This window comes from Anabrus simplex, chromosome 1 (assembly GCF_040414725.1).
Source record: "Anabrus simplex isolate iqAnaSimp1 chromosome 1, ASM4041472v1, whole genome shotgun sequence".
Classification (NCBI taxonomy): Eukaryota; Metazoa; Arthropoda; class Insecta; order Orthoptera; family Tettigoniidae; genus Anabrus; species Anabrus simplex.
Genome location: NC_090265.1, coordinates 659,508,591 through 659,522,838, shown reverse-complemented (window position 1 = coordinate 659,522,838; position 14,248 = coordinate 659,508,591). Strand labels below are relative to the sequence as shown.

Here is a 14,248-nt window from a genome sequence, read left to right as displayed (position 1 = left end):
GAAAGCGTGTGGAGCCAGGTTAAGGGCCAGGTGGCTCAGAACAACAAAACTTTCACCCTAGTGGAAGTAAGAAAACTGCTGCTGGAGGAGATTGAACTAGTGACCCCTCAGTGTTGGGAAATGTGTGTAAAACACATCATCGAGATGGAAGAAAAATTAATGCCATTGAACGGATAGTGATCGATCTCGCAGTTTCAGGGGGAAAACAATATGAGTGGGAACTCGAAAGGGTTAGGCACTCTCTATCCCAATTTGTAGTTAAAGAGACAGAATTTATATCAAGAGTCTTTTACATTTTAAAGGAAAGTTACATGATAAAAGTTTCGAACCCGCCCCGAGGGTTAAACTGCTGAGCTAGCAAGAAAATAAGTTATTAAAAGGCCATTACCTTATGGATGAACTGCTGCCCGACGAAAGAGGCGCTTCCCGCCCCCTGCTACATAATTACACTTTGAGAGATGTTACAGAAGTGGCGCGGAGACCCGAAAATCAGCAGTTTATATACCCTCGCGGAACATTCGAGACCTTTCATGAATGATAACACCCGCCCACAAGCTTTTTATTGGATGGCCAAAAGATTACAAGTCAAAACTGAAGAAGACATCTAGGATTGGTGGAAAATTAATTACAAAAATTACTCATTGGTCGAATTCAAAACTGGTGGAAAGAGAAGGGTTATACAGCCAACCTAAACAATGACTGAAAGAAATTTAACAAAGAACAAACTTATGCATACTAAAATTCTTCAAAAAAAAAACCCAGTTCCTTCACTTCGCACTAGGGTGCACCGTTGTATTTCTTCAGTAGTGCCATCTAGAAGTGAATGTTCACATTTCTCACTACAGAGAAAACAAAAATAAATCGAAAAAGACACAGTTCAGAACTCTTCAAAATTTACAGATAGCGACATCTTCTGATAACCTTTAGAATTAACATGGTTGTTAAAGTTCAGGTTTCCTCCAGTAGGGGAGTTCCAACTGGCGCAATGTTTAAATTAGCGGCGCGGAGGTGTACCGCCCGGTGCACTTATTAACGTCCATCATCATCACTTATGTAATTGTACGTAAGAACGAGAAATAATGTTTAATTGTAATTTATTAGAATATTCCTTGGTAATGTCAAGACAGGTCTTGCACTAACAGGCTACTTGGTGTCTCGCAATAGTCCAGGAAGGTTAATTTTGGAAGGTTCTTGGAAACGTACGCAACAGCAAGAGGAAGATACATAATTTCGTTGTTGGGACGTAAAATTACCCCATATCATGTGCTTTTTCTGTCAAGGACAGACACTTCATCTATATAACGACAGGGTGATGACGTATATCGGCTCTCATTGGAACGAGATGTCATGTGACAAGGGAGGAAGTGGGAATATGAAGAGGATTTATATAGATCTACACGGCGGGGTGAAGATCATTCTGATTCACCATTCTGATTCTGATTCTTCTTCATTCTGATTCTGTATTCTGCATTCTGCATCCAGCTTTCTTGAGTCTCCATTCTCAGGTAGTCCCTGGGCTTTTAGAGTCACTCTGCTTTCTGAGTGCATCACTTACGATGTGCTTATACTTAACATTTCTTATCAGCTCTGTGAGACTTACTCAGATTATTTAGAAAGACAAGTTCAAATAATATAGAAGGACTGGATGTTTTCCGTTCTCTCTATTCAATTAATTCCGATGTGGAATTTCACATTGTAAGGCTGGTACTATGTTTTTGGTACTCGGCACAATAGGGAGTGATAGATTCAGGGTTGAATCCATTCCATGAAGCAGATGCCAAGGATGATGCTGGTGGAAGAGGGACGACAACGATCAACCACGGAAGCAGACGATGAAAAGATCAACCTACGGTGAGCATTAGTAATCCCTGTTAACGCAAGTCCGCGCGTGTAGTAATGAATTGTAATCTCAGTCAGTAATTTTTAATTTTGGTAAAGACTCGTTTTTACGTAATTTCATCTTTTTTAAATAAAACTTTTTTTCTTTTTACGTCATTAAATAATTGACTTTTTAGTAGGTTCCTTATGTTTTTCCACATGGTATTTAATGGTTAGTATCCCTATACCTTACGACCGAGATAGTCTCATTAAATTATGTTTAGTACTTTTTATATCTAAATTCAATTACAAATTACATTTAATTTCGAAGCCTGGCGTCCAGCGTGCAATTGTTGTTAATTATCTATATAGGGTGTTTGATCCGTTACAAGTTATCCATATATCTCAGCCATATAATCAAACATTTTATTTTATCTTTTTTTTACTGTCCCAAGTCATCCACATAAATGTTCACCAAAATACCTGACACCAGGGAACCCATTGCCAACCCTTTACTTAGTTTATATACAGTAGAACCTCAATTATACATTCCCAGAAACTATGTTTTCGTGTATTATCCATTCAAATTATACGGTTCCACGAGCATCCTAATTAAATCACGCTGTAAAAATCCTGCATTATCCGCTCCTTGAAGAAACAATTTCCCGTACCAACCATCCAGAAACTTCAGTCCCATCAACACTAAATCCTTGATCACACGTTTTTCAAGGAACTGTATCTCACGAAAGGATGGTTATGGTATACTTACAGATCTTGGTGTTAACATCCCGTCATTGCGGTAATTTGAGGAAGTACTATACCGGAAAAGCGATCGGCAGTGAACTTGCATAAGGCACCATTTTAGCATCGCATTCGGGTGGTATTGTTTAGAGAATCAAAATCATAAAGCAGAGTATGTCTCCAACAATTGGAAGGAGACAGAGCACTTTTCCACAGCTCTACTTGAAGACGGAACGAGTTTCGTCAAATGTTCGTACTTGCAAAACGTCTACATTAAGTCCAAGGTTAGATGTTTATTTTTAAAAAACTTTTTTCGAGTGTATCGCTGAACAGGTTTTTGGCACTTGCCTCAGGGCACTGTGTAGTTACTGAGCTTTCAGGCAGGAATCAGAGCTGCTCCTTCTTAAGTAACACAAATTTAGTATTTTAATATCGTATATGATTGTTATCGAGACAAGAACAGATGTTGCACCTTACATACTTACAGCCATGGAAGGTTTTGGGATTGCCTATTACTGTTTTGGTCCTAATGTAAGACTTGGAATTTCTTTTTGTGTTAAAATGTTATAAAATCTGCAGTAGTTTTAATTGCGCACATTACGTTTAAAAACTTTGTATAATTTCGCACTCAGAGTGACTTGTACAGCGAGCGCGCTTTCCAGCTGAGCTGAAGGTCACGAATAGCTGTAAAGTTGGAAGTTTTTATGATATTCTCTTTCCAATTTGAGTGTGATGAGTGATGGGCAGAATTGAATATAATGCATTCGAGAACTTGAGAATCGATACATTCGAAATCATATTCTTGAGTTCAACATAACCTTTAAAAGTCGATGTAGGCCTAATTTATGCTGTACCGGATGAGTTGGCCGTGCTGTTATGGCCACGTGGCTGTGAGCTTGCATCCGGGGATAGTGGGTTCGAACCCTGGTCGGCAGCCCTGAAAATGGTTTTCTGTGGTTTTCTGTGGTTTTCCATTTTCACACCAGGCAAACGCTGGGTCTGTACCTTAATTAAGGCCATGGCCGTTTCCTTCCCATTCCTAGACCTTTTCTATCCCATCGTCACCGTAAGACCTATCTGTTGTGTGTGTCCTCCGCGCCTACAATCTCTGCAGCCCGCCCGACACATCGACATTTCCAGAGACCACAAGGCGGACTGCACTGCGCTGCCGTGATCGTCGGTGACGTCAGCCAGCGCTATAAAAGAAGGAACGTTTCTCGCCTCTCCAGGACTCCTACAGTGTCCAACGACGAGACTACACTGCAAGTCAGACACGGAGGCACCCTCTTAAAAATGTGTTCTGAGTGGTGGACTGATTCCGGGCCATGAGGTTTCACCTCTGGACATTGCCTCATTCATCCTGCATCCCATAGCCACGTCGAGCACCCATCCAAGCATTCTGCTACTCACTCAAGTCCCCTACAGTGCTCCGACTCCAGTCATAGCATTCTGCTATATATGAAAACTAGACGCAAGTTCCTTGCAAGTTATACGCCTCCTGTTAGCATTCTGCTAATACGAACTCTCTCTACAAGTTCCACTTGTTATTATACATGACCGATAGTTTTTGACTATCAAGAACATTCTCTCATTTGAACAGACTGTCTCATCAAGATAAGATTGAATGTATATAGGAATCTCAATTTGTAAATATCATTCAGGCCCTCAGCCTACTACCTTATGTTAACATTAAACGTGTGCAACTCAACAAGCTCCAAGAAAAGTTTCGTTCTATTTCATGTACATATTGTATAAATGTGTCGAAGCAATAAACTTTTATGTTGTGCCTTGTATACAACAACAAAACTGGCGACGAGGAAAACTCACACGTAGGCACGCCAATATCAACAAAATTGGCAACGAGGAAAACTTCGTAATAGGTCTCGCCAACAATATTGGCGACGAGGAAAAGTACACGTGTGTTACTCCATATCAACAAAATAGCTACGTGACACAAGTTAGCCACGCCAACACTCTGCTCACATTTCGTATTTGCAGTGCCATTCCTCCCAGTGTACGCCCCGTTCGAACTGAGGACATCCGGCCAACATTTCACGGCTCGCACACCATACCTGTTCTCCACTGCATTCTTGCTGCGCGCTCTCTTTCTCTCTCACTCACAGGTGATCGTTGAAGGTCAAGCTTCCAGCTGGTCTCCCTACATGCTGTCTCGCCAGTTGTGCTCACTGTCTCATCTGTCAACATGACTAGTACCGAGCAATTGGCGGCTATATTACAGGCTTTACAGCAGCAGCAACAGCAGCAGTCCGCATTGCTTACAGCCATACAGGCTCTCTCTTCCTCCGCACAAAACACCACCGTTCCTCCATTTTCTGCTTTCGACCCAGAGAAAGAAGAATGGTCAGTGTATTTCGCTGGACTTCAACAGCATTTTATCTGCCACTCCATTACGGACGAGAAGCGCCAACAAGCTCTTTTTCTCAGTTCTGTAGGAAACACTACCTGCGAATTACTGCAGAAATTAAGCCCCGAAGAACAGATCTCGGAAGTTCCTTTCGCGCAGCTCCTAGCTCATATAAATACACATTATGCTAAGGATCCTCACATCGTAGCAGCTTGCTACAAGTTCTTTCAATGTAGAATGAAGTTGCACCAGACTCACACAGAATGGATTGCAGAACTACGTGGTTTCGCCAAGCATTGCAAATTTATCTGTTCTAAGGATGGTTGTAGCACACCCTACAGTGATTCGCTCATTCGGGACATGGTTATTCTCCATACTCCCCAAGACAAAGTTTCTTTTGACGCTGTCAAGAGTAGTAACCCTTCTTTGGAAGAAGTCCAGCGTCTTGCCACAGTCTATGAGATGACTACCAAGACTGCGGCTGAAATAGCTACCAAACATGAAGTCGCTCATGTATCTCATACGGCCTGCCAGCATTCTGCTCCTTCTAACCGCCAGGTCGGCTCGCTCCCTGCCAAGCGTTCCCGACAAGTTCCTCCGCGCTCTTCTACGAAGACACGCAATTCTAAGAAAACTCCTCAGCTCCTGCCTTCCTGCAGAGGATGTTTTAAGCATCACGACCGCCGTGACTGCCGCTTCTTCAAGTCCACCTGTGATTGCTGTCATAAAGTAGGACACATCAAGACTGTCTGTCAAAGTACATCCCGCCCTGCCAGTACTCATCCTGCGAAGAAAACTCTTCAGAAGGCACGACAGGATATGGGAGTTGATCAAATCAACCTCATTCTTCCTACAAGAAATTCTCGTAAGATCATCATTCCGATCGTTTTCCCAGATCACTCTACTGATTTTCAGTTAGATACTGGTTCGCCTGTCTCCATCATCAATCTGGCTACATATCACAAGTTAGGATCACTGTCTTTCTCTCCTGCTGATGTACAACTTGTTACTTTTAACAAGAAGAAAATTGATATTAAGGGACAAATCACTATTCCAGCAAGGTATAAAGATATTCATAAGGTCATTACCTTACTAGTGGTCAATAACTACACTGCATCTAATATCCTAGGCATGGATCTCTTCAGTTTATTCGGTTTTCAAATACATGACAATGTCAGTGTAGACTCCGCCTTACAACCTACCTCTGATGTCACCGATCTCCTAGAGCAATTTCCAGAAGTCTTCGACTCTACCTTAGGCACAGCCAAAGACTACATAGCTCATATACAGCTGAAATCAGGAGCCAAGCCTCGCTTTTTCAAAGCACGTCCAGTCCCACTTGCACTTCAAGATCAAGTTACTCAAGAATTACGGAGATGGATAGCAGCCGGTATATTGGTTCCCGTCACTTCCAGTGAATGGGCTACTCCACTCGTCGTCGTTAAAAATAGCTAATGGCAATATCCGCATTTGTGGTGATTTTTGCTCTACAATCAACTCACAGATTGAAACCGATGTTTTTCCGATTCCCAGTCCTGAAGACTTATTTTTCTGTTTAGCCGGTGGACAGTTCTTCTCTAAAGTGGATCTCAAAGAAGCTTATCCCCAGCTACTTTTAGACGAAGAATCCAAGCAGTGCCTCACACTGAATACCCCTCTTGGACTTCTGCAGCTCCAGCGCCTACCTTTCGGTGTGTCTTCCTCCGCTGCGATTTTCCAGCGCTATTTAGCACAGCTTACCACCTCCATTCCTGGTTGTGCTAATTACCTTGATGACATTCTTGTGACCGGCAAAGGTCATCAAGAACACCTGCATAATCTGCGCCTACTCCTCACCAAATTGAAAGAAAATGGCCTATGTGCTAATCTCGCTAAGTGCACATTCTTTCAACCTCAAGTTCAATACCTAGGTCATATCCTTGATAAGACTGGCATTCGACCTAGCGAACGGAACGTCTCTGCCATTGTCAACATGCCCGCACCGCAGAACATCAAACAGCTCCAATCCTTCATAGGAAAAGCGAACTATTACAACTAGTTCATTCCACGCTTCGCTTCAGTAGCAGCTCCTCTGAACGCCTTATGCAAGAAAGGTGCTAAATTTCATTGGTCTCAGCAATGTCAACATGCCTGGCAGACTATCAACAAGGCTCTTGTCCACGCTGTCAAGCTGACTCATTTTCAGCCTGGTAAGCTCCTCACTCTCGCCACGGACACATCTGATTATGGACTCGGCGCCATTTTCTCCCAGAAGGATCGTCATGGACAAGAACGTCCTATAGCCTTCGCTTCCAAGACACTCAACGAGCATCAGCGTCACTACTCTCAGATTGAGAAAGAAGCTTTAGCTATTATATTTGGTATTCGCCGTTTCAACGAGTATCTCTATGGCAACCATTTCCTCATAATCATGGATCACAAGCCTCTTGTTCACTTATTCCATCCTGGTAATAAGATCCCTGAACATTCTCTAAGGAAACTTCAAAGATCGTCCATATTCCTTTCTGACTATTTCTATCAGATTGCCTATCGTAGCACATCCCAGCATTGCAATGCTGATGCTCTCTCTCGCTTACCTGTAGGTCCTGATACTACTTTCGATTCTCAAGAATCTGACTGTCTTCAGATAGACATAGAACTTGAAGACGCAGTCTCCAGTTTTCCCATTGACGCTACTTGCATCGCCAAAGCGACTGATAAGGATACTACACTAGCTACAGTTCGTACTTATATCCGCAACGGTTGGCCTCTTCAAACCAACCTTCCTACCAGCCTTGCACCTTATCACCTTATCAGCGCCTACAATCTTCGCAGCCCGCCCGACACATCGACGTTTCCAGAGACCACGAGGCGGACTGCACTGCGCTGCCGTGATCGTCGGCGACGTCAGCCAGTGCTATAAAAGGAGCAACGTTTCTCGCCCCTCCAGGACTCCTACAGTGTCCAACGACCAGACTACACCGCAAGTCAGACACGGAGGCACCCTCTTAAAAATGTGTTCTGAATAGGTGGACTGATTCCTGGCCGTGAGGTTTCACCTCTGGACATTGCCTCATTCATCCTGCATCCCGTAGCCATGTCGAGCACCCATCCAAGCATTCTGCTACTCACTCAAGTCTCCTACAGTGCTCCGACTCCAATCATAGCATTCTGCTATATATGAACACTAGACGCAAGTTCCTTGCAAGTTATACGCCTCTTGTTAGCATTCTGTTAATACGAACTCTCTCTACAAGTTCCACTTGTTATTATACATGACCGATAGTTTTTGACTATCAAGAACATTCTCTCATTTGAACAGACTGTCTCATCAAGATAAGATTGAATGTATATAGGAATTTCAATTTGTAAATATCATTCAGGCCCTCAGCCTACTACCTTATGTTAACATTAAACGTGTGCAATTCAACAAGCTTCAAAAAAAGTTTCGTTCTATTTCATGTACATATTGTATAAATGTGTTGAAGCAATAAACTTTTATGTTGTGCCTTGTATACCAAGTTCCTTGTATACAACACTATCCGTGTCAGTACGATGTAAAACAAATAACAAAATGTTTATGCGGTACAAGATTTCCATAAATTGTTAACGGACATTATACTGGTGACCAAATTTCAATGGAAGATTTAAAGAAAAAGGGATTTGTATCCAATGTGCATTATTTTATTAGATTAGAGAATTAAAAACTACTTGTGGTCGATTGTTGTTTGGCTTAGTGTTATTAGGTTTTTCGAACAGTTTGACTGATCAAAGTTGCTGAACTGAAAGTAGTTTTCAGAGGAAACGGACAAAGTTTCCCCAGTAAAACTGAATGTAAAGTTTCAAGATTTTTAAGTTGGGTACCAGTAATTAATGTTTGAAGCCGGCCCCGCAATCGAACTTGCCTGCCTCTCACCTGGGAGGCCCGGGTTCTATTCCCGGCCTGGTCAGACATTTTTACCTGGATATGAGGGCTGGTTCCAGGTTCACTCATTCTACTATTACCTTTAATTGAGGTGCTATTTAATGGTGAGATGGCGACTCCGGTGTAGAGAGCCAGGAATAATGGCCGAGAGTATTCATCACTCTGACCATGCGTCACTTCGTAATCTGCAGGCCTTCGGACCGAGCAGCGGTTGCTTGGTGGGCGGAAGGCCCATTGGTGCTGTAGTTTGCTTTTGGGTTAAGGGTGTTTGTAAGATTATAAGTATACGTATTTCTTTTTTGTGATGTTTAGCCAAATTGTTGATGGTTCATTCGTTCCCGGATTTTCCGTTTCCCCATGTTGTATGTTTTTTTTCCGTGGTCCCTCCAAAAATGGAGAATCGAGGTTTCTCTGTATTTTGTCATTAAAGGTGAAATAATTCTTTTTTTAATGTGAATGTTAACATTGTAATGAACTCTTCAATTTCTATCATGCTTAGACTGCTGTGTTCTGAGAAATTCTTCCTAATAATCTTTATACTCTTGGAGTACGTATATTTGATGTCAATACTATGAAGTGTGTAGTCATGTTCTAACATAATAGCTATAGTTTTATTACAAAAGTCACTTGTGTTGCTAATTATTACCTTTGATGTAAACTTAAAATGTTTCTTTAAAAATATTTCTATAAACTTGGCAATCCCATATGTCGGGCTATTTCTAAAGTTTACAATAGGTCTAATAAAACTTGCTTGCTTGTGAATTTTGGGCAACACCCTCATTGTGGACAATCCTGGGTTCATGTTTATCAAATTAATAGTGTCCTTGAAATCTAATTTAATCCTATTTTTTTTAACATTCTTTTTAATTATTTTTATTACATTCGTAGGATTTTTCGTAACTAGTATAAACCCTCCATTTTTTAGGAATTCCTCTGTGTTTTCAATATACTCTTGTTTATTCATTAGAACTATCATATTCTTTTCATCTGCCTTTAGTTCATTTTTTCTTTTGGTTTTATAAATTATTCTTTTTAAGGAATTTTTAAAATCTTTGTGCTCTGTTATCTTGGAAAGTTTTTTTCTGCTTTGTCTGCTTCTATTTTGGATGTTACCTGTTCTATTTCTGCTACTTTTTTTACTGTACCATTCTTCTTCTTATCATTACTATTAGCCTTAAGCCAGTAGGTCCTGTTTCTAATGTTGCTAATTCTTCTAGTTGGTTAGTTTTAATTAAATTCTTATAACAGGAGGATAGAAAACATTCTCAGTTTTGTTTGGTTCTCTTTGTCTGATCTTAATAATAACTTTCAAATAATTATGTTTCTTAATCTTGAGAAATTCAAGTTTCCTATCTAATGTGTCTTGCTTCTTTTTAAGAATATATTTGTCTTGAATAAGCAATGTACCTCGATTTTTTAACATGATTGATTAAATAGACATGTGTAGATTATTAAAATATTTGCATTATTTCTACTCAGAATTTTGTGTAATTATGATTATAATGCAAAACAACATTGCATCATTCACTGTTTTAATGATTCTCATGTTGTACATTCAAATTAATGTGGCTCTAGGATGTGTCTCAATGGAGCTGACAGGGACTACTACAACGATCTTCCTGGGAAGATTCCACCAGAACTGGGGCCACCACCTGTTCCTCCTCTCCCAAATTTCCATGGGACCCAGCCATCAATGAAATCTTCTGCTATTGGAAGTGATACAATACCTAGAGATCATTCAGTGGTCCAGCAAAGAGAACCAAGTGAAAGAACAGTTCCTCGAGGTAAAATGTGTTTGAAATTTTATGGAACTAGTTGTAGAATAATTGTGGCCTATGTGGATAACAGTTGTATAGGTTGTAAACTTGGCAACCTCCTAGTCATTGAGGGAAATGGCAGTCACATATTTTGTACAGGAGGGATTCTCATCCTGTAGTACGTGTACCACTGTTGGTACATGAGCTGCTACTGGGTGGTACATAGAAATTTTGGAAAATAAAAGTGTAAATTAATATTTTCTTTTAACAAACAATACATATTCAACAGTTCTACTGAAAAATATTTCGTATAACTAAGTGAAAATGATTAGATGTTGTTATTATCATTAAAAACTTTTGTGTTATAATACTGTAAATATGTGAATACTCCGTGCTTATTTTTTCAGTAATTCAACGAAGAAAACTAGGGTGCATGCATTATTTGAAATAAGGTTGGTATTTTTTTGCCTCAAATGTGCCTCCCGTTACACTATAGCATTGTCAAGCCTCGATCTCTGTGGGATTGGTAGCATGTTGTAATCACCAGACATTTTGCGGTAAAAACATTCGGACCTCGTAAAAAAGCTGTGTGATTATGTAGATAAGAAACAATACTGATATGCAGTTACAAGTGAAATGTGCCAACTGAAAGCTTTAGCTATAGCCAAGGAACTAGGCATTACAGATTTCAAAGCTGGCAGGGGCTGGCTAGCAAGATTTCTTAAATCGCAATGGGTTTGTCTTTTGGAGAAGAACTAGCATTGCTCAAACGGCTTCCAGGTGATTATGAAGGAAAGGTGGTGAATTTTCATCGCTACATAATAAATTTGTGCCGCATATTCATATATACTGTCACAAATTGGTAATGCAGATAAGAACACTGGTCAAATTTGAAATGCTGCTTGACAGTGCTGTCAACAAGAAGGGGGAATCCAGCGTAATAAGAACTGGCAGCAATTAAAAACAAAGGTATATATTCATGTTATGTATAACTAGTGATGGACGAAAAGTATTTAGAAGAAAAACCATTTTGAAAGTATTGGTGAAAGGCATACTGGTGTGAATGAATCCAAGAGTAAATGGAAATAGACTTTGAAACTAATGTGTTTCTTTTGCTAGTGAAGTCAGTGTAAGTGATGTTTTTTATTAATTAATTAATTAATTAGTTTAGTATAGTTTTACAATGAAGCAAATTGAAAATAGAGAAGAAAAAAGGATTCTCAAGAACAAACAAATAAGATTGTCATTAAAAACTGTACAACACAAACAATATGTCATATCTGATGAAGAAAGGGCAGCCAGGTCAGCCAGAATGAAAAGTTTTTGGGAAAGAAAGAAGATGATGCAAGCTAAATCTTCAGTTAATTCTTTGTTAACATAAATGTATTTGGGTTTAATTTAAGTACTCCAATGTGAGCGTAAACTATGTAAATAAATAAATAAATATGGCTTTAGTGCTCGGAGTGTCCAAGGACATGTTTGGCTCGTCTGGTGCAGGTCTTTTGAGCGGTGAAACCTGGTGTCGGCACATAGCCAATTCGTATAAAATATCTCCAAAGGGTCTGCCCAAGAATCGCCATAATTATAAGCTCTTACAACATATGAGCACTGCAGAGAAGTTTGGAATTGAATCCAGGATTTTGGCACACAATCTAGTGATTAGAAATTGTGTATCACCACATTTCCTACTGCGCTGGCCAACATGGTGAAAATTTTGACCAAAGGGATTGGAACTACCTGACAATGGTGTCAGACCATATGCTTTAATACCACAGCCACCAGGTGGGTGGAAGTGATAGAGGGAAGGGACTTGAATATTTTATTGCACATATTAAAATTAAATTGATAAAAATTGTAATTAACTTATTTTTTGCTATTGTAGGTGGAGTCCCGGATGCTTGCGCTACAGCATGTGAAGATTATGACTTCTTAAAACAAATTTAAATTTTATTCAGTTTTGGAGTATTTCATTATGTAAACAAAATAAAATAATAAGTGAGTTATTCCACCTTTTCAATACAAATTAAAAAATAAACATTTAATGGGACTGGTTTCGACCTATCTAAAGGTCATCTTCAGCCATATCGCATGTAGAACAAAGTATTTGAAACACAGTTATTTGAAAGATGGTCTTAAAACCTATAAGTTTGACACTATGAAAAATTGTTTATAGAATTTCCTGAAAACACATTCGTTGTAAGAACGTTCACTTAGCTGTAGGAATATACGAGAAGAAGAAGAAGTCTTAAAATATTCTTCGTAGTATTCAAGAATGTAGATACAATTCAAAATTGACAGTCTTGATGAGATGTGGAAATGGGCATATATGCATAGTGTTGTTGTGGTAGAGGAGAAGAAGTTTTATGATATTCTTCTTATCAGAGAAAAATGACTGCTAATGACTGCAATGTTTTTCTGAATACTGGAATTATTAAATGCTTCTTTGCACTGACAAACTGCCACAGCCTCTACACTATCTGAGTCGTTTACTACATCTTTGATTGCCTCAAAATGTTCATTGTAAAACAACACAGCTTCGACCCAGGTACCCCAATGAGTTACCACTGGTTCGGGAGGTAAAGGCACGTTTTGTTGATTTTCTTTGTAGGCTGTGATGCGAGCAGGTACCTTAAGAAACACTTTCTTTGTTGATAAATTCAGTTTGTTTACATTACCAAACGTGGATCATACGTCTTCAGCGAGGCGATGTACTCCGTGAGCGAAGCACATCACGAGTCATATTCGTGTAAAATACTTGGAGGGGTTTTCCTGCTTTGATCATGTAGGGAGCAGCATCTGAGAGAAACACAAACATCCTTTCATCTGCAAAAGATTCTGGAAATATCTTTTTAATAACTTCATTCACATTCTTTGCACGCCACCAAATAGGAAGAAGAAAGAGCTCTTTTTTTTAATGCACCAAGAATAAAATTAGCAATGTAACGGCCACAATTGTCGGTAGTTCCATCAGCTGAAATCCAAATGATGTTATCCTTGAATTCATTGTGTATTTCTTCCAGAACATGTAGATAAATTGTCGGGATGTAATTTTTACACAATGTTGATTCATTTGGTTTATTTTGATTTAAGCAATATTTGCGTAGAAAACCTTTGAAGATACGGTTTGTAAGTTTGAGAAGAGGAATATTACTTGCAATGAATGCTTCATAGATCCATGTTAAAGCGATTTTTATCGTTTCTTCTGGAGGTTAAATCACTGCTACTGTTCCTTGCCTCTGTTAAAAGTTGTTGTCGTGGGCCTTCTTTTGCATTACTGGTCTATTTGAAACTTTTTTGTGCACTAAATGTTTTTCTCTCAATTTCGACAGTATAACTTATTTCCGTCATAAGTAAATGTTCCAGGATGGTCAGCTATCCACTAAATGGCATTTCATTTTTTGGGTGGCATTGTGCACTACACGTCACACACTACCCTTTGAACTTCGTACAAATAAATAGAGAACTAAACTGAAACAATAGACGTGCAACAAACAACATGCGTAATTTATTTGCATCGGTGATGAATCACCGCTATGCCAGGCGAGAGGATCAAGCGGGTGCGCGGGCGGCAGGTGCATTGACTCTGCGCAGTTATATGTTGCGGCCACTATAAAACATTAAAATGAGATAGAGCTTGAGCCCGCCCTTCTAGATGTCTAAAAT

The 14,248-nt window shown here is 39.7% G+C and overlaps 1 protein-coding gene across 4 annotated transcripts in view; it reads left to right on the top strand.

Annotated features, from left to right (window-relative positions):
• Shc (SHC-adaptor protein) overlaps positions 1–14,248 on the top strand; it is a 179,903-nt gene that overhangs the window by 70,167 nt on the left and 95,488 nt on the right. For all 4 annotated transcript variants that reach the window (XM_067135813.2, XM_067135812.2, XM_067135814.2 and 1 more), the window contains exon 7: positions 10,404–10,612. In XM_067135813.2, coding sequence (XP_066991914.2) covers positions 10,404–10,612 — 209 coding nt within the window. The remainder of the gene's footprint in view (positions 1–10,403; positions 10,613–14,248) is intronic.